Genomic DNA, 24751 nt, shown 5'->3' on the forward strand with positions numbered 1-24751 from the left:
CTAAGTGTGTACTGAGAGGAGAAGCAAGACTATCTAAAAATAACTAGGGCAAAATGAGCTAAAGGCATGGTTTTCTGTAAAATGCTTGCCTTGTCAGAGTGAAGATCTGAGTTCAAACCCCAGTACTGCCAAATAGTCTTATTTCTGGGTATTTTCCCCCTCAAAAGAGCAGGATTTAATAGAGAATGGAATGACTCAAAGTTTCCAATAATACCTTAAAATGAAAAAGTAACATTAGAAATTTAACACCTTTGTAAAATGACTGGGGAACCCAAATTGTGAAAACATTTTAGTGATATGATAATAAAAAACAACAATTTTGGTATTTCATTATTTGTTTAGCTTAATACTCATGCTAGATATGATGTCTGCCCATGATTTTCTAACTCTTGTCCTGTTGCTTATAGCCAGAGAGAGGTTCAATGTCCTCTGTCATTAGGGTAGGAGATTTGTAAAAGGTTAGCTTAAAGAAGGATGATCAGCCTGCAATATAATGAAATTATTCAGGAATAATGACCGAACAATGAATTGAAGGTAGTGAAATTCTAGAGCCAAGGACTGGGAAATGGGCTTCAGTACCTCTAACATAAATGAGCCTGATTTTGGATAAGTATCAGAAGCAGGTAAGCTAAATTTGACATTTTCCAAATTGCCTTACAGCTGAAGTTCTAGATGTGGGCTAGGGATCTTCGAGTTAGGTATACCTAGGAGAGATTTGAAGGCTGACAAATAGAGGCCATTTTGTGCTCCATTGGTCTCTGTTACTTTTCTCCTCCCCCTCTTCATCACTGGTTTTTGGCACTATGAGCATACTAACTTTGATAGAGCTTGATCCTCTGTACTTTTTTTTTTTTTAAATAACCTAATCACTATTTTCCTTCATTAAATCCTGTTCTATTTATGGGAGATAGAAAGGTTTCTGCTTTAGGTTTAGGGTGTATGGTTCCTTTAATATTCAGTATCTATAAATAGGGCTGAAGTATGTTGTACTAGCTGAGTAGTCAAGTAGTTCTCAAGGAAACATTGTACCCAATAAGCTTTCAGCTCTGAAGTTCAATGAAAATGGCCATTCCAAAGCTGCAACCAACAGAAGATATTAGAGCAACAAGGAGCTAGCTAGAGTAGGAATTACCTTCCATGAGCCAAAGGTCAAAGTAAAGAAGTAGTGTTGCTGAATTTTATTAGAGTTGAAGCAAAAAAGAAAATATCTCAATGAAAGTTGTGGCTTTACAAAGTAGCCACTATTAAAATGGGGACGCTCAGATGTCTCTGGAGAGTTCCCTTTTTCCTTTGGCTGGCCTTTCCTATTGGCTGAACCCAAATGGAATTTAGAGGGCAAGGGAATCCAGGTGATATGGTCCATAATAGGTCATGGTGAAATTATGAATCTGAGGCACACATGTAGATAAACATCGCCAACAATAACACCAATCTCTTACTCATAAACCAGGTTATTAAATAAGTCATGGACTAAAAAAGAAAAATGGAACTCAGAAAATTGCAAGACAAAGTACATTCCAAAGTTCATAAGACATGGACAATGTAGTAACTCATAAGAACATTTATAGTTTTATAAATTATTTTCAGTATTTAAGTCATGAAGCTAGAGAAAAACACAGCTAGATAAACACAAAGAAGAAATACATAAAAGTAGGAGAATGTTCAAGTTACAAACCACAAACAAACTCAATGGAGCTAATAAACAAAACCAATAATCTATCTGGTAAATTAAAAGTCTGGCAAATCTATACAAGATAAAAATAAAATAAAATGAAAAAGGCACAAGCCAGGCACCTGTGGCTATAATCTAAATAGCTACTCAAGAGGCAGAGATCTGAGATTTGTGGTCTGAAGGCAGCTTGGGCAGACAAACCCAAGAAACTTTTATCTCCAATTAACCAGCAAAAAGCCAGAAATAAAGGTGTGCCTCAGTTGTCAGAGAATTAACTAGCCTTGAGCAAAAAAGCCAAGAGGCTTTGAATTTACCAAAACAAACAACACACCCAAACCAGAAGGCACAAATACAAGCAGTATGTAATCAGATCTAATCAGAGACTAAAAATTAAGAGACTACCAAGAACAGTTTATACAAATAATTTTGAAAACCTAGACAGAATAATATAGATAATATTTACTGAATGCTTATAATGTGCTATTTGTCTAAGTAATTTATAGTAAATTAATAGTCAAAACTGCTGAGATAATTATTTCTACTTAGAAATAAAAAACTGAAGCATAGAAAAATTATATAACTCACTCAAAGTCATATGAATAAATAATTGATCTAGGGTTTCTTAGGCTGAGCAACTCCAGAGTCCATTCTGCTTTTTGGAATAAAAAATTTTAGAAAATTTTAACTGAGCAATAATCTCAAAAGCAACGAAACTGTCAGACAATACTTACTCCCCCTCTCCCCAGCAAAAGCCTATAAGGGTTTCATGGATTAGAAGACTGTAAAGATGTCAACTTTCCAAAAATTAAACTATAGATTGAAAGCCTAACAGGTGCTAGGCTGGTGTTCTAGCACTTGAGCCATGCCTACAGCTCATTTTATTGGACTTTAATAAATTCAAGAGCTCAAAAGTAAAAATGTTCAGAACCACATATAGCCCTAGGATATGTGGAATGCATATACCCAACTAAGGACTTATAGCCAGTGTATTTAAAGAATTTCTTCAAATCAGTGAGAGAAAACAATACAAAAATACATGATTGATGTTTTTAGTATCTTCACTTCCTTATCAGGGAAATACAAATGAAAAACACATACATAAACATACCTTTGAGGGCTGGGGATATAGCCTAGTGGCAAGAGTGCCTGCCTCGGATACACGAGGCCCTAGGTTCGATTCCCCAGCACCACATATACAGAAAACGGCCAGAAGCGGCGCTGTGGCTCAAGTGGCAGAGTGCTAGCCTTGAGCGGGAAGAAGCCAGGGACAGTGCTCAGGCCCTGAGTCCAAGGCCCAGGACTGGCCAAAAAAAAACAAAACAAAACAAAACATACCTTTGAATTTAAAAAAGCCTATAAGACCATATACCCCTATAGTTAAGGACAGTCATCCTACAGTGGTGGGAAAATGGGAAAATTTAGTTTTCAGGTTTATTTTCTATAATAATTTTGAACATTCAGTACTATTAAATTCAGAATAAAAGAAAATAACAATTAAAAGACAACCACCCAATTTCCCTTATCCTAAAAATTTAAGCAATCTAGACTGTCTCTCCTTCAATTTCCACATTCAGTCTGTAACCATTTCCTTGACTTTACCTTATAAATGTCTGCCCAAGATATTTCATTAATTTTTCTCTTATTTTCAGAATTTTGGTCCTTGTTTTCTCTAGTGAACTGCTGACATACAGGCTGTTACAGCAAAATGATCACATTTTCCCCCACTAATTCTATACTGTAGCCATATCAAGCCACTTCACACAGCGACCATCCACACTCCAGCCCCTAAAGATGCACACCAGGTACACTACTCACACTTCCTATTCTTGGCATTGTCAAAGCTCTTGTTCTGTAATACAGTTCCCCCCCTTCCAACCTTGCATTTGGATTCATAGTTTTAAGGTTTACCTTAGACATAATTTACTGGGTGTAGCTTTAGAAGGTGGCAAGAACAGCCAGTCATTTCCAAATTATGTATTTCAACATTTTATGTTCTGTACTGAAATGTACCTCGCTACCCTGCTGTATAGCACGAGCTATTTCTATTACAATTTCTTAAAGTCTAGCTGTATTAAATTATCACATATACATACATACATACATACTTACATATAAGGGTGTGAGTTTGGACCTGTCTGCTGGGGAGAAAATGGCATGAAAAACACTCTTGATTTTTTTTTTCATTCAAGATGGCAGAGAACGTCTTAAAAATAGTCCGACACAAAAGCACCCTTACCCAGAGCTTTGATTCAGAAGTGACTACACCTAGAGCAAGAGCAAAGGATAAAAGGGTACAACCTAGATCCAAGGATGCCCCGGTCTTAACCATCCATCTCTGAATTCACACTTGCGGACTATAAACTCTGGTAGAAAACTGACACACCTGCTGCCTTCATTCCGAAGACCACGCCTTGACGACGACGATGACCCTAGGCACTTCTAGTTATTACTAACCTCTCACTCCCCCCCACCCCCAAATCGAGGATGAAATCGAGGAAGGCTAAATTGTAGTAAGTGAGTATCTAAAACGCACGTTCGAGCCCCGCCCCAGAGGGATGCATTCTTGGGGTACAGCCATCCCAGTGCACACATGGACGGGGCTCCCGCCCAAAGGCCGGGCCACTGAGCCCCGGGTGGGAATTCTGGGTGGGCCTCGGGCAGAGGCGGGCAGCGGCCTAGACCTTTCGGGCTGCACCTGTCAGGATACAGCCGACATTAGGCCCGGAAATCGCGGGGGATTCGGTGAATCAGGCCGGTGCTTCAGCCAATGCCCGAACCCAGGATCGCCTAGCCAACTCGCTTTCCCTGGCGTCCTTTATTACAGACAAAGGCGACCCACACTCACCGCCATTTTCCCCCCTTACCTCAAAAACCACCTCTTCGTCGAACTCCGGTGTCATCCTTCTCCGCCATGCCACCCGCCTCAGCACGATGGGAAATGAAGGCAGGAGGACTGGCGGCGCCGAGGTTTCCCCTCCGATCGGTCCCACGGATCTTACCAACTACAACTCCCAGCATGCCTCGCGGCCCACGCCCCTTTCCAGTCTGTTTATTGGAGCAGAAGGTGAGCGTGTTGGCAGCCGGGGCGGGAGCAGGAGGCAGCTCTCGCCTTCTGATTGGAGGAGGAGGAGGCTTTTGTCTGCCTTTTTCGGCCGCGACTAGTAGGGGGCGCCCGAAGCACAGGTTTGTATTTTCCTTTTTATATATTATTTATTTTTTGTGTGTGTGTGTGAGGAGGAGCTGGAGTGGAGCGCGCTCTGGGCGAAGCGGCGGGGAAGTCAGCTCGTGCCCGCGCCCGGCGGTCGGGCAGGAGCTCAGCCGGGCGGCGCTCGTGCTCGTCCGCCTGCGGGGTTTCGAGGCTCCCACCCCGGGAGCGCCGCTGGGTCGCTGGAGCCGGCTGCATCCTTTGTGCGGCGCTCCGGCGGCGCAGCTGAGGTACGGGAAGGCATGCGGGCGCTGTGGGGGTTCCTTACCAATGCCCAAACTCTGGAAAGAGTGCTCTGAGAGAGGACCATGGATTGAGGGGCGCGCGCGGGGACGCGGACTGCACGGGGCAATCATGACTTCGGCCGCCGCGGGTAAGTGGCTGGAAAGTCGGTGGCGAGCGCTGGGGGTGGGCTGGGGTTCGGGAGCAACTTTCTCTTCGAGGAGTGGGCGGCAAGTGGGCCCCCTCCCCCCAACGCACCTTTTCCCAGCACCTCGACCGAGCTGATGGGTTTTGCTGCTGGATGTTCCCATTCCTTCCTGCCCTGTTGGAGGTCTGGGGACCTCCCTTCAAAGGGGAGACCTGGGCTGAGGGTGGGAGGGAGTTGGTGGGGGGGCGCTCGGCTGCAGGTATAGGCGCAAATAGAAACTCCCCTTCCCCATACGTTTGGTTACCTCTCCCACGGTTTGAGCGACTTAGTCTTGGCGTGTGAGGACAGTGCAGATCATTTATTCTAGGAAAGGGCTGTGTTCCCACCCTGCGCGAGGGACGCGAGCGGCCCTGGGCTGGGTCCCTCCAAGTCTTAACAACGCCTGCAGACTCTTCCCGTGATTACTGGGGCTTTAAACATTGTTATTCTGATCTGAGAGGTTTCCTCCCTGTTACAAGACTTACCAGAGTAAGTTTGCCGACGGCATTTTTTTTTTTGGCTCGTCTTCACCCAACTTCCTTTAGATTTTTTCCCCCCCTTTTCTTCTCAGATTCTACCTGAGGAGTGTAAACAAAGCCTTATTTTCTATCTGGCTACTATAGACATCTTCCTTATCCAAATGACAAAGCCTCTAACTTATTAACCTTTGTGTAGATTATTGAGCAAGTCTGAACATTGTGTTTTGCGGAACATTCTTAGGGAACGATTTTTACTTTCTAAAAGTATTGTGAGGTTATAGTCACTTTATAAGGACATAGGTTAAACTTTAAATCAGAACTTAATAATACATTGTTTTTGAATGGCTCTTTTTTGGCGGGGGTGGTGGCAGGTTGAAAGAAGTGTTGATTCGAACATTTCTAGTAAAATAGTTTAAAGCATTTCCTCAAGGTTGCCCTTCTAGAGTCAGCACGTAAGTATCAGATTAAATTTTCCTTGTTTTTCTTGACGTTTGTTTAAAATTTCTGCAACTCGAAACTGTCAAAAAGCAAGCACTCTGAATGTTCAGATTTGTATGGTTTCTAAAGTTTCAGTGTTTCTCAGAGGTTGCATTGCTAGGCATAATCAGATTACAAGTTATTGGCAAGAAGTTAGCCAATAGTGATCAAAAATCAAGAAGTGATATTTTCCTGAGGAGATGTTATGGATCTTTTCTTTTTGAAGTTATGTGTATGTTTTTGATAGATGTCATCTTAAACTATTGTAGTTATTTATAAACTCTTTTCTTCACTACAGGGAGGTTTTCCATAATGAATTATTTTCATCCTAAATTTCTGTACCTCACCTTTCAAGTTTTCTTTGTTACTGAACCAGTATAATAACTTAAATAAAAGGAAATTTGAAAGGCTTTCTTTTTGGCCAATTACAGTTCTTCTAGTCTTTAGATGTCAGATGTACTTGAACTATCAATATCATTCAGTTCTAGCCCTAACACTTTATGATGGGCAGGTAAAGATGCATATATGTAAATCTGACTTTTGGGCCCAGACTGGAAGTATATGATTCATTCACATTACCCTAGAATAAAGTAAGCTATTTTTGTATTTTATCAACTTTACAATTAAAAAAAATCCACAGACATTTTTGTGGCATTTAAAGGAAGGACATTTCCTGTGTCTTGCTGAGTTGGTTGGGTTTTTTGTTGTTGGTTTTTTTTTTTTAAGGCATGGCTTGCCAAAAAGCATTAACTACTTTTTTGCTCACCCATCTGATAAGATGTATTATAATTCTTTTTCGTTTCTTAATAAACCTATGTATACCTTGTTCTTACAAGTTATCTGTGGTTAGTTTTTTGCACAATAGTCAAATTTATGAAATGTTGGGGAAAGTTATTTACAAGTGAGGAGGGAGCTGTTTGTTTTGAGTGTAATCTATTATATTTGGGAAAGTTGATGTAATGTAAGAAAGTAAGAGGTATGTTGTAGAACAGCTTGCTTTTTTTCCTCCTACTGATTCTGAATAGGCCTATAGGAGAGACTTAAGAATTATTCAAGTAGCAGATGAAAAAGAAGTGATATTTATAGGTCAAATTTTGAATTTATGTGTGTGAGTGTGTGTGCATGTGCAGGTCACTTCCTCATTAATGTCTGTGCTTTGCTTTTTGGCTGGTCCAACAGCCAAGAGGTGTACATGTGAGCCACAACCATCTGTGTGTAACAGATGACAAGTATGTTTATAACAGTAAAATGGTATGAGTGAATACTTTCTTACCTTAAATTTCCCTGGAGCCCAACAGCTGTATAAACAAAAGATTTGCTGCATTCCTGAAAAGAAGCTTTGGATATGACTGTTGATACAGTATTAAGATCCAAAGGTGCTGTAATCATTTCCAAATATCTTCCACTAACTTCAAGAGTTTGATATTGGAGAAGACCATAATATAATGGCTCCTCTTATTTGTATTTCTTACAAAGTAGAGCCATTAAAAACTAATGAAAAATGACAGAAACTTCTGTAGTAGTGACTTGGTAAACACTTGTTCTTTTAGCCACTAAGTTTATATAAATATTAGATAGAATAATAATAAATATTACTACATAATATTTTAACATAAAATATCAATTAATATTTTAATCCTTTAAAATTGATTCTGTTTCATTTATAAAATAATACTTGATATTCAATTGAATATTGAATTTTTTAAAAAGGTTTTGGTCACTGAAACATGAGTATGTATATGGTAGCTGATGTGTGTGTGTGTGCATGCATGTGCACATGCACACATGTGCAACCCAAGAGTGCTGGTCCTGGGGCTTGAACTCAGGTCCTGAGAGTTATCCCTGAGCTTTTTTGTGTTTAAGGCTAGTGTTCTATCCTTTGAGCCACCCATTTCACTTTTGGCTTTTTTGATGCTTAATTGGAGATAAGAATCTCGTGGACTTTCCTTCCCTGGGGTACCTTGAACTGATCTTCAGATCTCAGCTTCCTGAATAGCTAGGATTGCAGGCATGAGTCAACAGTACCTGTCTATAGCTGATTATTCTTGAATCTTGTTTTCAGCATTAGGATATAGAAGTGAATGAGACAAAGTAGCTGCTGTTCAGGAGTTGCATTGCCATGAAGACAGTTACAGGTACACTGAAGAAAATTGGTATAGGACAGAGGCCACGTACATCAGGGTTCTCCTGAAGCAAACATCCCAAGAGTTCTCATTTGGAGGAAAGTATGGCAGCCAGCTCTGCACAAAGGCTTGTTACTGGCTTCTTCCAGTACATAGGTAATCAACAATGGCAAGCACACATTCACAGTTAATTCACAGTTTAATTCAGTGAGTATTCATTAAGGAAAAGCTTTAGGAACATGCTGCTATATTTATTGAGAATCAACCTCAACTCAAATGTAATTAATTTAATTTCTATGACAGGAATTTGTCTTTCTTGGAAGGAGACTCAAAGAAAAGGACTGAATTTTTTTTTGAATTAATAAATAATTTAAGGCCATCTTGGGCTATATGGTAAGATCCTATCTCAAACCTCCTTCCCCCCATAAAAAACAGTACAAAATTATAAAAACAAACTAAAAAGCAAATTTTAGAAGGATTAAACTACAAAAGCAAAAAAGAATGGATTAAATGCCCCCGACACTCCTGATACTACCCTGACACTCAAAAAGTAGATTAATTAGATGAGTTACGGTTAAATAATATATATACATATATATACATACACACACATATATAACTTTATTTGTCATCTTAACCATTTTAAATGTATAGTTCAGAAATGATAAGTGCATTATTGTAGCTGGAGCCTTAGAATTTGCAGCCTTAGAATTCTTTTTATCTTCAAAATATTTTTTTTCAAAAATTCTAGATGTAGAACATTTTGAGAAAGATAGAAATTAAATCAACACGACAGTCTGTCAGTTTGTATTGTCAGATGAGAGGTTGGTGTCCTAGGGCTTTGGGTTAAGACTTGACCTGATAGGTTGAGACTTTAACTCAATAGACCAATACAAAAAGCTTCCCCACTAGCCTTTGGTGGGTTTTGCAATTATTTTCAGTCTAAAAAAGTTAAAACTGTTACTATACTTCTTGAATAGCTAGCTGGAAATTGCCTAATTTGGAAATCTGGGCAATTTTGAAAATGTATTGCCTTCCTTATGATAAACTTAGGCCTAGGAATTGATTTTTTTTTTTTTTTTTTTTTTTTTGGGCCAGTCCTGGGGCTTCGACTCAGGGCCTGAGCACTGTCCCTGGCTTCTTTTTGCTCAAGGCTAGCACTCTGCCACTTGAGCCACAGCGCCACTTCTGGCCATTTTCTGTATATGTGGTGCTGGGGAATCGAACCCAGGGCCTCATGTATACGAGGCAAGCACTTTTGCCACTAGGCCATATCCCTAGCCCCAGGCCTAGGAATTGAATGTGAAGGTATTTGTTATATAATGTCTGTGTAATATGATTAAAGAACTTCTCTGGTTGGGAAAAGGAAGTAGAGCACCCACTCTTATTCAGTTCTGTGTAATATTTTCCTGAACGTTGTGACTAATTTCCTTCTTCAAAAAGAAAAACAGCATCAAATGATATATCAAAGCCTCAGTGTGTTCAAGTAAAGTAAACAGTATCCAATGGTCTTTAAAATTTTTCAGTTGTTATTATAAAGGTGATGGACAGAGGGGTTGTAGTTACATAAGTTAGATAATGAATACATTTCTTTTGGATAATGTTTCCCCTTCCCTCCCTGTCTCCCAGTTTTCCCTTCTCATTTCAATAATCTTTAGCAGCAGATATTTGAAACTTTCTTTCTAGTAAGTTAGGGTTTTTCAAAAAATATTTATTTTATTAAGTATTAGGTCTTGTTGAAGGAACAAATATAACTAAGAAGTGTAAGATAAAGCATTTAACCTTAAGTTTCCATGGGACAATATGACTGATAAGTGATAGTGTAGTTGAAGGATATTAAAGGAATACAGGCATACAATTTGTAAATATATAGCTGTATGTTTTTAGTTTGTTTGCATTTTGGCTGGTTGTGGGGCTTGAACTTGGGGCCTGGGTACTGTGTCCTGAGCTTTTTTGGCTCAAGTCTAATGCTCTACGATTTTGAGCCACAGTGCCACTTCTGGTTTTCTGGTGGTTAATCCCAGATAAGAGTCTCATGCTCCTGCCCTGGCTGGCTTTGAATCATGATCCTCAGATCTCAGCCTCCTGAGTAGCTAGGATTACAGGCTTGAGACACCAGTGCCAGGGACTTCACTGGTTTTTTTTTTTTTTTTTTGCCAGTCCTGGGGCTTGAACTCAGGGCCTGAGCACTGTCTCTGGCTTCTTTTTGCTCAAGGCTAGCACTCTGCCACTTGAGCCACAGCGCCACTTCCGGCTTTTTCTGTGTGTATGTGGTACTGAGGAATCGAACCCAGGGCTTCATGCATGCTAGGCAAGCACTCTACCACTAAGCCACACTCCCAGCCCTTCACTGGTTTTTAATATAGAGCTGACATCAAGTTCCTATAGGCTGGGAGCAGGTCTATACAAATCTAATATTGCATACTTGGCATGAATTAAATATTTTATATATAATTTGAAGAAAAATCACTTCAATTTTGGTCAGTGGTTAATAGCTAAATGTGCTGGTGCATGCATTTAACCCAGCACTCAGGTGGCTGATTTCTGTATTTATTTAGCCAGTCCTGGGGCTTGAACTCAGGGTCTGAGCATGGTCCCTGGCTTCCTTTTGCTCTATGCTAGCACCACTTGAGCCACAGCGTCACTTCTGGCATTTTCTGTTTATGTGGTGCTGAGGAATTGGACCCAAGCCTTAATGCATGCCGGGCAAGCACTCTACCAGTAAGCCACCTTCCCAGCCCTCTGTATTTATTTTCAGGTTTGTTTTGGGATTCACCTAGACACTGATGGCTCATGCCTATAATCTTAGCTACTGGAGAGACTAATATCTGAGGATGGCAGTTCAAAGCCAGCCCAGGCAGAAAAGTCTGTAAGATTCTTATTTCCAGGTGGTCAGCAAAAGGCTAGAAGTGTAGGTATGGCTCAAATGGTATAGTGTCAGCTTTAAATGAAAAATCCAAGCGAGAGCACGAGGCCTTGAGTTCAAGCTGTAGTGCTGCCACACACACAAAAAGATTGTTTGAACATTCTATCCAGATGGATTCTTGATAAAAAGGCGCTTAGGTATTATTGTATTATTTATCACCAGGCAAAAGGATACTACTATTTATTTATATAAGAAACTTAATGAGTTGTATCATGCCAGCGAATTCAGCTCTCAGCACTAAGCAAATGAAGTAAAGCACTAGTACCTAGGTCCTACACAAAGTTGTTTCATTTAGTATCAAAGCTGGAAGAAAAGCTGTGTTGGACATAATAAGGAATGAACTTACTGTGCATAAAGCTATATATACTGGAATTGATGTCAGTTGAAGAAATTTTCCGGAATGGTGACTATCAAACAGTCTGTAGTAAAATTCAGATTCATATTATTAAAAACTGTCATCTAGTTTAATTTAGCCTCTTACACTTCTGTTTTGTTTTATCATCTAATTATTTTCCCTTCTAGAGATTAAGAAACCACCACTGGCCCCCAAACCAAAGATTGTGGGGGCAAATAATCGATCAGCTCCTCCTCCTGTTGCGCCTAAACCTGACACTGTGATTGTTAGTGCTCTACAACGAATAAAAAAACCGAAACCAACAATTGCACCCAAACCAAAAGTTCTGAAGAGCTCACTTGTTAATGACATTGGGCAGCCTCCATCAAGGAGAATCACTGTGCACCTGGAAGAGCAAAAACCAGAATTATCTGACAGCAGGGACACCTTCAGTTGCAAAAATGTAGAGGTGCAGCTGGGCAGCAATTCAGTTTTACCAGAGTATTCTTGTTCTTCTGAGTATGCCAAAAAGCCTGGGAGTAGAAATAATGTATATGTAAAGCAACTTGTTTTGGAGCCTCTGAAAATGAAAGAGAAATCAGAAAATAGTGAACTCAACAAGCCCTCTTTGGCTGTACAAAGTAGGAATAAGTGGGATTCTTGTGAAAATTGCAGGAGCTTCAGTGAAGTATTAAAGGCAAGCACCCTTGGAGAGAAGTTCCATGATGTTTCAACACAGCAAACACTAACTTGTAGCTCTCCAGAGAAGCACATATCCACAGACAACCCAGAAATGAATGGGGGCCACAGTTCCAACATACAGTGCAGAACTGAATGTTCAAATTTGTCACCTTCTCTATCTAGTTTGGAAAAAGTTCCTGCTTCTCAAAACTGCCATCCACAGCTTCCTGGGGAGGAGTTTCAAAATTCTAAAACTTGTCAGGATGACAGTGAAAAAAGCAATAGTTGTTTTCATCCATCTGAACTTGATGCTCCAGAAAATGATAAAAGGAATGATTTTCTATCTAAAGATGTAGTAAACAGCAAAACAGAAGTTCAAGACTTCCCTCCCCTAGAAATTTCCTTAGTACCATATACCCCTAGATTTCCAACTCCCAAGCCCAGAAAGAACTTCAGTGCTCGTCTCTTACGTCAAAAGTGTATAGATACTCCTAGTGAAAGTACTGAAAAAGCTGAGGATTCAAATAACAGCTCTTCTTCTTGTACTGTAAATAATTTAAAAAGCAATAAAGTCAGTTTTCTTCATCAGAAAGTTGTGACTATCCAGAAACAAGCGAACAAAGAGAAGCCAGAAAATAAAAGTGAATTGCATAGTGATTCCAGCAGTGACAGCCCAGACTTAATCGACTCACAGAAAGCTATGAGGCATGAAACATCCTCCTCTGGAAAAATGGCACCTTCTTTTGATACAGACTCTAATGTACCAGGTGATTTCAGGAGAGTAGATGGTTCTAGCATGTCACTCCCTGTGGACAAAGGGACTGATTTGGTAAGATGCAGTGCTCTGTCTTTGAGCCTGCCTAAGCAGGTTGAGTTAAAGTGCACTGAACCTCTGCCAGCTCCCTGTGACCCGGGAGTGACTGTCTCTCAATTGCAAAAGGGATCTATAACAAAAGAAGAAAGTTCTTCAAGAGTTGTCCCCAAAAAGCCTCAGAGACACAGCTTGCCTGCTGCAGGAGTGCTTAAAAAGGCTGCCTCTGAGGAGCTTGTGGAGAAAAGTTCTTATCCCTCTAATAGAGAGAAAAATCTGGAGAAAAGTCTAGAAAGCAATCACCTTCAGCATTTGGGTGCCCAGAACCATGGTATGTCATCATCATCCTTTGATATGCCTGAACAGTATTCAGAAAAACCAGTGTGGAAATTACCTCATCCCATTTTACCCTTTTTTGGGAACCCAGAATCCCTAAAGTCTATTATTGTCTCCTCAAATACTGAACCTTCCGTTTCTCCGACCAAACCTAGAGCAAAATCATTATCTGCTGTGGATACAATCAAGTGCACTAAGCCTGGCAAAGAGTCTCCAAAAAAGAACTCTTTGAAAAAGTTGCTTAACATAAAACTATCCATTAGTTTCTCAAAGAGTGATATTCAGAAATTTTGGTCCAAGAATAGCCAGTTCAGAGATGGATTTCCAAGCAGCCTGTCTGATGTGGAGCAAAAAGGGATTGAAAGTGATTGGCATGGCTTCCTGGTAAGAGAAAAGAAGAGAAGTAAACCCACAAAGGCATATTCTGCAGATAACTATAGCCCTGAATCTCGAAAGAAGAAGAGACCTTGGAATCAGACTGGTGTAGCTAATGGTCTAAGAGCTGAATCTTTGGATGACCAAATACTCTCTAGGGATTCATCACATCAGGTATCTAGTAAATCTGTTATAAGTGGCAGTGCACCAGAGTATGAAAATGTACGCTATTATGAGGAAATACCCGAGTATGAAAACTTTCCATTTATTATGGCAATGCGGAATAGTCTGGAATTGGAATTGCAGAAGTCCAGCAGTGTGGAGGACCCTGATGCAAATGTGTATGAAATAGAAGAACTATATGAAGCTGCAGATGGCCAGGTGCAACTTGGATCCAGACCTCAGCATTCCAGGTAAACCATAGGTGTGTCAGGCATTGCACTTTTGCATGCATTCATTGCAATTAACCATCAGCCCTGTGGGATAGGAAAAAATAAAACCCACGCAGTAAGGAACTGAGTTAGAAAACAGATTATCCAGGCACTGATGGCTTACACCTGTAATCCTAGCTACTCAGGAAGTTGAAATCCAGAGGCTAGAAGTTGGAAGTTGAAGGCCAGTTTAGGCAGAAGTTTTCAAGAGTCCCATCTCCAAAATAACACGCAAAAAGCCTGCTTGGAGATGTGGGTCAAGTGGTAGGGAGTCATTGGAGTAAGCAAGCTGAGCAAGTTGGAGGCCCTCAGTTCAATCTGAAACACCAAAGGAAAAAAAGGGGAAAGCAGAGATTAAATGATTTCCACATGTAGCTTCTTTCTACCTTACAGTAGGAAAAGATATTTGTACTGTAATATTGGAGTGAACTTGGTAGCTAACTCAGTGAAGTTAAGCAGTACCAAAGTAGGTATTATGCTTACTCTATGGTCTGGAGCAGAAAAGTCTAAGGTAAGGGCTTCCAGGTACCTACTCAGAAATAACAGTAAGAAACCTTAGAAATTGATGAATTCATTGAGGGTTTGTTTTCTTTTTTTGCACTATGTACCTAAAGTTATTCAAAGTCCATTCATTTACCTATAGTTCCTTTATTAAGTGAAAACTCTCAATTTACAGAGTAATTCCTCTGTTCAGGAATTATTTATTTTATGTGCTGAAGTTTAATTACTGATCTTCTGTGAATATAGGCAAAGTGCAAGAAAGACATCACTGGTCTTTCTCACTTGTTTTTCTTTTTTCTTTTTTTTTTTTTTTTCCAGTCCTGGGGCTTGACCTCAGGGTCTGTGCACTGCCCCTGAGCTTCTTTTGCTCAAGGCTAGCTCTCTACACAGTGCCACTTTCAGCTTTTTCTGTTTATGTGATACTGAGGAATTGAACCCAGGACTTCAAGCATTTTAAGTAAGCACTCTACCACAAAGCCACATTCCCAGCCCTCTTTCTCATTTTTGTCATAAACTTACTACCTTTAGACTATCCGCTCTGTTCTTCCTCTGAAGGTTTGCCCATCTGTAGTGGTCCAGCTTTATAGTCTGGCTCTATAAGGTTCTGTAGTTACCTAGTAGAAAGTGTTCTCTTCCTGTTTTGAACTCCTAACTATGTGGTGATACCCTGACAGCCTTTATTGCAGTCTGCTTATAATATAATTACTTATTGGTGTATGGAATGTTTTACATTCAGTTTTTTAATCTCTGTTAAAAGTTGTAGTCATACCTTTTACCATGTCTGAGGTCAGGCAAACGTCATCATTAGATATGAGATGGAGTGAGAAGAGAATGAGTGAAAAAGAGATAAAAATTTTCAGTCACAAAGAAATGGTATTTGAGGAGTTTGGTTTTGTTTAACAAAAAAGCACGAAGATCCTTTTTGAAGGTTTAAGATTATTCTTAGGCCGCTGATTAATACCAAGTCTTTTAGTATTTCAGCCTTAAAATATGACTTTTGTAGAAATACTACCAAAATTTAGCACCTTACGAGGCTTAAAATGATAGGGAAAGGGAATTAATATGTACAACTGAATAAATAAAATTGTTGAGCCAGTTTCCAATTAGCTTAACTTTCAGACGCTCTCTTTGTATTTTCCTTCACCAGTCATCCTCTTGCTTTCTTCTTTTATATATAACAGGCTCCTTACCACTTTCTCTGACCCCAGTTTATTCAGATTTGTTTATTCCTAGGACATGCAAGAGAATTGGGATTTTCTTTTTTTTGGCCAGTCCTGGGCCTTGGACTCAGGGCCTGAGCACTGTCTCTGGCTTCTTCCTGCTCAAGGCTAGCACTCTTCCACCTGAGCCACAGCGCCCCTTCTGGCCATTTTCCATATATGTGGTGCTGGGGAATCGAACTGAGAGCTTCATGTGTAGGAGACAAGCACTCTTGCCACTAGGCCATATTCCCAGCCTAGAGAATTGGGATTTTTCAACTTTTCTTAATTGTCTACTTTTACTTGGGTGACATTCTGTCTATGAAGCAATTATGTTGGTACTTTTAACATGCTTTTGTCTATTACTTGTGTGTGTGTGTATGTGAATGTAATTAATTCCATTAGCCTCTTCAGGATATCTTACTTTCCTTGATTAGGATGAAACTTTTTCTTAAAGTTGGAAGATTAAGGTTTGAAGCCAGTCTGGGAGGAAAAGCTTGTAAGACTTACCTCCAGTTAACTACCAAAAAGCTGGAAGTGAAGCGCAGTAGCCTTGAACAACAGCAACAAAAAAGGGACAGTGTCCAGGCCCTGAGTTCAAGCACCAGGACCAAAATAATAATAATAATAATAATTAAAGTTTGGCATTTGGGATAGATTTCCTGTTGGCCTTAGGGTTCAAATCCCCAAGAGCTTATCACTATCTCTGCTCTGCTTTTTCCCTTCTGGAACTTGTTCTTCACTAGTTTCCTTCTTGGCCAGTTAGGGCTCAGCTGTCCTCTGGCCCTTAGGGCTCAGCTGCTGGCCTGAGGGAATCCAGGTTGGAATTTGTACAGCCAGAATTGCAAGTACAGCTGGGCAGACATTCAGAAAAACCTTTCTTTCTAGAGGAGCTTAGGAAAGGTTGCACACTGTCTTTGTTAGGGCTGTCTTGAAATATTGGCAGTATCTGCTTTTGAAAAAAAAAATTTTTTTTCTTTTTGCTAGTCCTGGGGCTTGGGCTCAGGACCTGAGCACTGTCCCTGGCGTCTTTTAGCCCAAGGCTAGTACTCTACCTCTTGGGCCACAGGACCACTTCCGGCTTTTTCTGTTTGTGTGGCATTGAGGAATCGAACCCAGGGCTTTATGCATGCTAGGCAAACACTCTACCACCAAGCCACATTCCCAGCCCTGCTTTTTAATTTTGTCTTCTGTAAAGAGCAGGGAGCCCCAAAAGGGCCTTTGAGATGTATAAAATGTGCTTTCTGAGTGCAAAGCCTTAATCTTCATTCATTAAGTCAGCCTCAAGTATTGTCTGGGAGGGTCATCTTTTTTTTTTTTAAAGAGAAAAAAACCAAAACCAGGATCTCATTGTAACCTAGAGAGGCCTAGAACTCTTGATACTCCTGCCTCAGACAGTGCTGGGATTGTAGCTATTCACCACCATGTCCTACTACGTCATTCCATTTGTGAGCAACAGTAAATTATCAGAGAATGTAAAATGCAGGACTTCATGAGGTGGAATTTGGAAACCCTGACATTAGGTAACTGAGAAGCAGAGTATACATTTCAGGTGGCTGAGAGGATCCACATAAAATCTGTTGAACATGTGGACTGTGCCTTGGGGTAATTAATTAAACATCCAATAAACCTCCTGGGGTTTTTAAAATGACAGGGAAAAATGCAAGATAGTTTGTGAAGATTTTTCTGGTGGAGGCAATTGAATGTTTTATGACATCCCAGCCCTCAGGGAAGAGAGAGGCTGAACCCCTTGGGCACTGGGTTGGAAATTCACTAGTTTTATGGCCTGGATGTTTTCAGGATAAGCAAACATTTAGTAGGTTTTCAGAATAGACAGTATGATCATCTTCTTTAGAATATGGATGTTTAATACATCCAACAGCTGAACTCTTTATGAATATATAATAACATACTTGTCATTTGTCAGGAAATAATGGCAGGTAGACCTCAATTGTATTCTAAAAGTGCATGACAATTGAGGACATGGTGTATTTTTCTAATGAACAGTTTTAGAAATAAAGATAAAAGTCCTAATTTAACCTCCAAATCTTAATAATCTTTACTATCTGGGCCACCCTTTCCTGACACCAGGTGAGTTTTCTGGGCTTTTGTATGAGGTCCTGTGTAATGCAAGCTGGAGCTGAGTCTGTGGGGTGGGGCCTAGCACCTAGGATCTCCCTGGAGCAGATCCTTAGGGTTGACTCAGGGCTTGTGCAAAGGGTGAAGTGACTGCAGAAGAATGAGGAAATTGGGGGCTGGGCTTGCTGTGGGAAGCAGCTTAGAGACTTGGAGTGATAAGGAAAAGGGAAGGGTGGGGTGGTTGGAAGCTACTAGGCAGAGGATTTCTTTACCTCCTTTTCTTGTATAATTCCTCTCCCTTCACTCATTCCTCTCCATTCTCCTTTGATAATGACATGATTTTATGAACCCAGGAATGAGAGTTGGAGAGACTGGAGAGGGAACTTTCCCTGCAGAGAGAGGCTCTCACTGGGAAGCCTAGGGTAACAACCAAATATGGAGGAAAGGATTAAAGGGAAATGGAAGGGACATGTGTGCCCAGATAACTCATTATTTGCTCATTGTGTTGGCTTCTCCAAAGTTTAGAATTCACATTGTGGGCTTCTCCAGTATAATGCATTGTATGACTTAAGAGTTTGAGACCTCCTCTCTAAAATATATCAGACATCATAAACCTGAAGCAAGCAGGCAGCAGACTCTTCTGTTTTGCTGGTATGAAGGTGTGAGTTTTCATTTATTGTTACTTTTATTCAAGTGGTTTGATTTTCACAGGGAAATTCATTTGAAAACAAGTTCATGGGTGTTAAGTGGCTATAATTAAAGTAATACTGTCTAATTGTTGGAATTTTCCTTTAGAAATTAAGCATATTTCTTGATTCTGTAAAGAAGAAAATTCCCTGGAAATAATCCAGGCTTTTCCTGTGTTGTTTTGCTTTGTTCTTATGATAAGCACTTCTAAGAAAAAGTATGGTAATTGGGTTTGCCTAGATAATGTAGCAAACACTACGTACATTTAATCATAGATAGTGACTGCATGTCTAGTTCTGTGCATTTCTTTTCTTTTTTTGTTCTTTTTTTTTTTTCTTTGCCAGACTCAGGGCCTGAGCACTGTTCCTGGCTTATTTTTGCTCAAGTGCCATTTCTGGCTTTTTCTGTTTATGTGGTGCTGAGGAATCGAACCCAGGGCTTCATGCATGCAAGGCAGACACTCTACCGCTAAGCCATATTCCCAGCCCATATGCATTTCTTAACTATGGAAAGAGAACTTTCCTGGTATAGGGTGGTAGTAGGAATCCAGATTGTAGACTGCAATCAACTCAGAGAGGAAGTGGAATGAGCAATGTGAATTGCTGTTTTTTGAAACGGTGCCCAGAAATACCATCCCTTGATAGATTTGTATTTATCTTAAATAAAGAAAATTTAAAATAAATTATACAGACCTCAGAATCATTTATTTTTCCTTGATCTACTGTATACTTTTGTTTCTGATGAGGAGTAAATACCAGCTTTTTGTTTGTTTGTTTACCCCTTGTTAAAGTGCTGCCCAATGGCTTTATAAGTTGTGTCAAATCCTATTAGGGCACTTGTAAAGCAGCAGACCTGGCTTAGCAGACATTTTCTCTGGTCACATTTACCATCTGGTGGTATCGTTGGATTTTAATATCAAGATTAGGAGCTAAATTAATAGCCCTAATGAGTATTCCCATGTTGTCATAGCACAGATAATATTATGTGCTGCTAGAAGGTAAGGGCAGGATGAATATATCTGAACAGCAGCCTTTTCCTGTGAGTTATTTTCAGCCTCAGCTCAGGAAATACAAAAAAATTTGTATGCCTCTTTAAACTTGTGCTTCTTGTGTTCGAATCAGAAGCCACCCAGTTTGGGCAAATCTGTTAATTTACATGCTTAGCCTACATTTGACAGTACAGCCCAAAACATTGAGTTTTATTTCTTGGCTTATAAAGCTTCCTCCACCCCTTTTACATAAGTATTAGATATTAGTTAAGTTGCAATATTTTATCCAGCTATATTGTGTTGATCTTATTTCTGGTCAAAGAAGACAAATGATACGTTATCTCTTACACTAAAAAAAAAAGTCACTTTATATTTTTTCTGTTTTTATATGGATATGGGTGCCTTTATTTATTTTGTTTTGTTTTGTTTTTTTTAGGCAGGGTCTCTACGGACTAGACTCCTATCTTAAGCCTTCTAAATACTGGGATTATAGGCCTATGCTACTACCCCACCCACCTCAAGGACTTTACACTTTTAGAGACATATTTTTAGTTAGAGATGCAAGAACTTGTATGTATGTGTGTTCATCTTTTGTTACTTTCTATCAAATTTCACATATTGAGAAGCTAGGAACCTAACACCTACTCCATTTCCTTTCCTCCCTCCTTCCCTCTCCTCCCTCTCTCTCTTAGCCCCTCCTCTCTTCTATCTCTCTCTCTCTCTTCCTCTCCCCCTCTCTCTCCCTCCCTTCAGTACAAGACATTAAACTCAGAGCTTTCCACTTGCTACTTAAGCACTCTACTGCTATGCCTTCAGTCCAATCCTTTTGATTTGATTTTTTTTTTTTTTTAGATGGGGTCTGGCACTAATTTTGCCCAAGCTGGCTGACCACCATCCTACCCCTGTCTCTTCTCCATAGCTTGTGTTACTTGTATGTGCTAGTATACCTAGCCTCCCATTCCATTTTTTCTGCAGAAAAATGTATTCTGAGGTTTCCAAACATATTTGTAGTTTAAATCTGTTCACAGATTGATTAGTTTTCTGATTTTCTTTACATATCAGGGGTCTTATAAGAATTGCAGGCTGCTCAGAAAAACAAAAAGGAACATCTTGATTATCCTCTCTGCATCTGTTTTTTTCCCCAAGCATTCATTTCCCTAGGAAGCAAGTCAGAAGCCCATTTTGTCAAGCAGTTTCTCTAAATTAATTCTAATTTAATGAAAATTAGAACTTTTATTGGGTTAGTATGTTGGAGAAGGGAATATTAATAGGAAGGGAATAGGATGAAGAGACAGGAAAATGAATTTGGTTGAGGATCAGTTCCCAGGTGCTCAGGGCAATTCCAGACCAGGCTCCTGTTTGTACAGAGGAATGACTGTTCTCATTTCTGGAGGGATAAGTAATGCCTCTGCATTACTCTTGTAAGCTTTCTGTGTTCTTCTAGACATTGCTTTTAAATTTCCTCATCTTTTCCTGGAATTGCATAGATAAATTTGGAATTTAGAGAAAGCCCTTTGGTATTAAAAAAGAAAAGTATGATATGTTTATATCAACCTCCTTAACCCCCCCTCCCTCCCTCCCTCCTTCCCTCCCTCCCTCCTTCCCTCCCTCCTTCCCTCCCTCCCTTCCTTCCTTCCTTCCTTTTTTCTTTTTTTTACAAGTCATCCAGTCAGCCTCTTCACTTACTGATGAAACCAAAGCCCAGCAAGACTTATTGACTGTCCTCTACACCACAGAGATAAAAATTGCAAAAGTAAGATTCCATTCTAGAAATCCTACCTTCCTCCTCTTTGTGCTGGTGTTGAACCATTATAGAAAAAGCATCAGGATTTAGAAGACTGAAGAGACTGTAATTACAACAGAGGTTCAGTTTCCTTTCATCATTGCACTTTCTCTGGTGTTGTAAGGTAGTTAACTCTGTTAGAAAGGAAAACATGGAATTATATGGCTCCTGTGTTTAAATGAATGGTTTCAGAGAGAAAAATGTTTCCTTTCCTTTCCTTTCCTTTCCTTTCCTTTCCTTTCCTTTCCTTTCCTTTCTCCTTTCCTTCCCCTTCCCCTTCCCTTCCCCACCCCCTTCCCTTCCCTTTCCTCTTCCCTCCCCTCCCCCTCCCCTTCCCTCGCCCCTTTCCTTCCCCTCCCCTCCGCTTCCCTCCCCTCTCCTTCCCTTCCCTTTCCCTTTCTTCCTTTCTCTTTCTTTGTTTCCTTCCTTCCTTCCTTCTGCAGGGTATTGAATCTAGGACCTTGCCATATTATACAGGTCCTCTGCTATTGGGCCATTGCAAGCATGTCTTTTGGAGTTGTGTTAAGCTTACTATATTTCCCAGGCTTCTCTGGAAATCCTGGGTTCAAGCAACTCTCCTGCCTCCACCTCATCATACCACCAAACCCTATTTACAAATATCTGATGCTTTTAATTATATCTTAACAAAAGTCTTACTTCAACAAACTGATTCTGTATCAATCTAGTTTTTCTCCACCTCATGGAAAAACTATAAACCAAATAATAGTAAGGACTAGAAATGCTATTCACATTGAATAACATGGATTTGGTGCATAATAGTAATAGCTATTATTTACTTAATATTTCTGATAGGGTAAACCTTAAGCTAGGAGCTCTTGCATATATTATTTAGCCCCTACTCTCCTGGGCAATAGATACTATCATTTTCTTTTATGGAGGAGGAAAGTAAAAGAGTTAATAACTTTCTCAAAGGCACCTTGGCCAGTGTGTAGATAATCCAAGTATGGAACCAGGAGTTCAGATCCTGAGACATAACTAATTTTAAATTAGAACCTATTCATGGTCATGATACTATTTAAAAAAAATTGGTTATGGGGTGTGGCACTGCCCCTGAGCTCTTTTGCTCAAGGGTAGCCCTCTACCACTTTCTACTTCCAGTTTTTTAGTGATTAATTGGAGATAAGAGTCTCACAGCCTTTCCTGGCTGGGTTAGCTTCCAACCATGATCCTCAGATTTCAGCCTCCTGAATAGCGACAACTATAGATGTAAACCACTAGTGCCCAGATTGATACTATTTTTTTATGCTTACTATTGGTATAGACCTATGAGTCTTCTATTCAGGAGACAGAATGGAGAAAACATTCCCATTCCAGTCTTCGCAGTGTAGGAGGAAAGTACAGACTGCAGTTATATAAACGGAAATGCTTATTACTATGAATGTTTTCTGAGGCCCCAGGAATTTCATGCAAGTAGAGCTCTTTGGAAATTTTTTGTGGTTGGGCAATAGGTGTTTCAAATGTTGGAAAATGAATTATGTCATACTTGCATTTGGTCCATTTAATGATAGTCACCACTCATAACAAGTTAAATATGGCTTCTGTCATTTGCATGTGGGCATTAGTGACATGGAAAGGGTTATGCATGTCTCATATTCCCCACTGATTTACATGAGTTACTTTTAAAAATAATTATGATTTCTGTTCCTCATTTCACACTCTTGACCAAGTACCTTTTGACCTTTAAAGCACTTTAGTTTTAAAGTTAATCACTACTTATAGATCCACAAAGTAAATAATTTTGTAAGGCTAAAACATCTTTTATAATAAAATGATGCTTTTACATGTCTATTTTTATGAAAAAGTAAAGGTTCTTCCCAAAGAGGCAGACAATATACTGTTAATAATTAACCGAAGATTTCTTGCAAGGAGTAGGCTTTCTGGAGACTGGACTGTGAGAGGGTAAAGCTTGGACAGTGAGTGCAGGTGCTCATTCAGTCAGGCTATAGGTAGAGAGCAGTTACTAGACAAAATGCTAGCATTATTGCTGAAGCTGCCTCCATAAGTTCCAGTTACTGACCCTGTACTGCACAAGACTTCCTGAATCTTCTGATTGAGATGCCACTTGTGATTCTTTTGCTTGCTTGCTTACTTCTTTCCTTTCTCCCTCCCTTCCCCTTCCACCCTTCCTCTCTCTCTCTCTCTGTGTCTCTGTCTCTCTGTCTCTCTCTCTCTCTCCCCCATCCCTCTCTCTCTTTTTTTCTTCATACATCAGACAGAAACTGGCTTAGAAAAGTTAAATCAACACAGTTGGTCTGTGAAAGGGTTTGGTCATTATATATCCCTGTGTGACTTCTAGTTTGATGCCTATATTCATCGTGCCGAGTCTCAACTGGATTGTCTCATTTAAGAATATACTGTAAATCATTACATTCTTCTATGTACACCCCTTGGGCACTTTTTAACTTTGTTTACACTGATTTGTTGCCTGTTACAACTGATTTCTATTACGCAAGCTAAGACACAGACTTAACTATTGAAGGTAGATATTAGTATCTACATAGATGTATTCAAACTATTTCACTTAAAATAGCTTATAATTGAGACTTTTAATGGATTTTATTTTTTATTTTTGGCCAGTCCCGGGGCTTAAACCCAGGGCCTGAGCACTGTCCCAGGCTTCTCTTGGCTCGAGGCTAGCTAGCACTCTGCCAACTTGAGCCATAGAGCCACCTCAGGCCTTTTCTATATATGTGGTGCTGAGGAATGGAACCTAGGGCTTCATGTATAGGAGGCAAGCACTCTTTCCACTAGGCCATATTCCCCGTCCCTTTTAATGGATTTCTTATGTTTTCTCAATTTAATCCCATCTAAGAACCACTCAGAAACCAACTATAGTTGTCCTATCATGCTGTTTTCTTCTCAAAGGATATATGAGCAGAGGCTAGCAGTGTTTAGTCTACAGGTGTAGATTCACTTATGCCTCACTGCCATACATCACCTTCTTCCTGCCTCTCCCCTTCCCCCATGTCTCATGTGTAAAAGCAGGGTGGAAAAGTGGCATAGGTGGAATTCTGCTCTGAAGGTTTTGTTTACAGGAGCCTGGTGAGTCCTGTGCCCTCAATCTGCCAATATTCTCTGGCTCTGGTGCTTAAAGATTACTGCTTAGTGACAGGTGATTTCCAAGATTTCTGATTCTCATTGATAGTCACATCCTAAATGCTAGGGGCATGTTTCAGTTGACTTTTCTCTCTAGTAGCTAACTAGGTACTTCAGACAAAGAGTGTTTAATTTTCT

The 24751-nt window shown here is 40.0% G+C and overlaps 2 protein-coding genes across 5 annotated transcripts in view; one reads left to right on the forward strand and one right to left on the reverse strand.

The window, feature by feature from the left end:
* Vezt (vezatin, adherens junctions transmembrane protein) overlaps positions 1-4660 on the reverse strand; it is a 60438-nt gene extending 55778 nt beyond the window's left edge. For all 3 annotated transcript variants that reach the window (XR_007212645.1, XM_048358060.1, XM_048358052.1), the window contains exon 1: positions 4537-4660. Coding sequence is in view for 2 of the 3 variants with exons in the window: in XM_048358060.1 (XP_048214017.1) it covers positions 4537-4572 (36 nt within the window). In the remaining variant the exon portion in view is untranslated. The remainder of the gene's footprint in view (positions 1-4536) is intronic.
* Positions 4661-4913: 253 nt separating this feature from the next.
* The window catches only part of Fgd6 (FYVE, RhoGEF and PH domain containing 6), a 98381-nt gene continuing 78543 nt past the window's right edge, over positions 4914-24751 (forward strand). For both annotated transcript variants that reach the window (XM_048358118.1, XM_048358128.1), the window contains exons 1-2: positions 4914-5250; positions 11814-14241. In XM_048358118.1, coding sequence (XP_048214075.1) covers positions 5148-5250; positions 11814-14241 — 2531 coding nt within the window. In that variant the 5' untranslated portion in view covers positions 4914-5147. The remainder of the gene's footprint in view (positions 5251-11813; positions 14242-24751) is intronic.

Source organism: Perognathus longimembris, chromosome 1, assembly GCF_023159225.1.
Source record: "Perognathus longimembris pacificus isolate PPM17 chromosome 1, ASM2315922v1, whole genome shotgun sequence".
In the NCBI taxonomy this organism is placed as follows: Eukaryota; Metazoa; Chordata; class Mammalia; order Rodentia; family Heteromyidae; genus Perognathus; species Perognathus longimembris.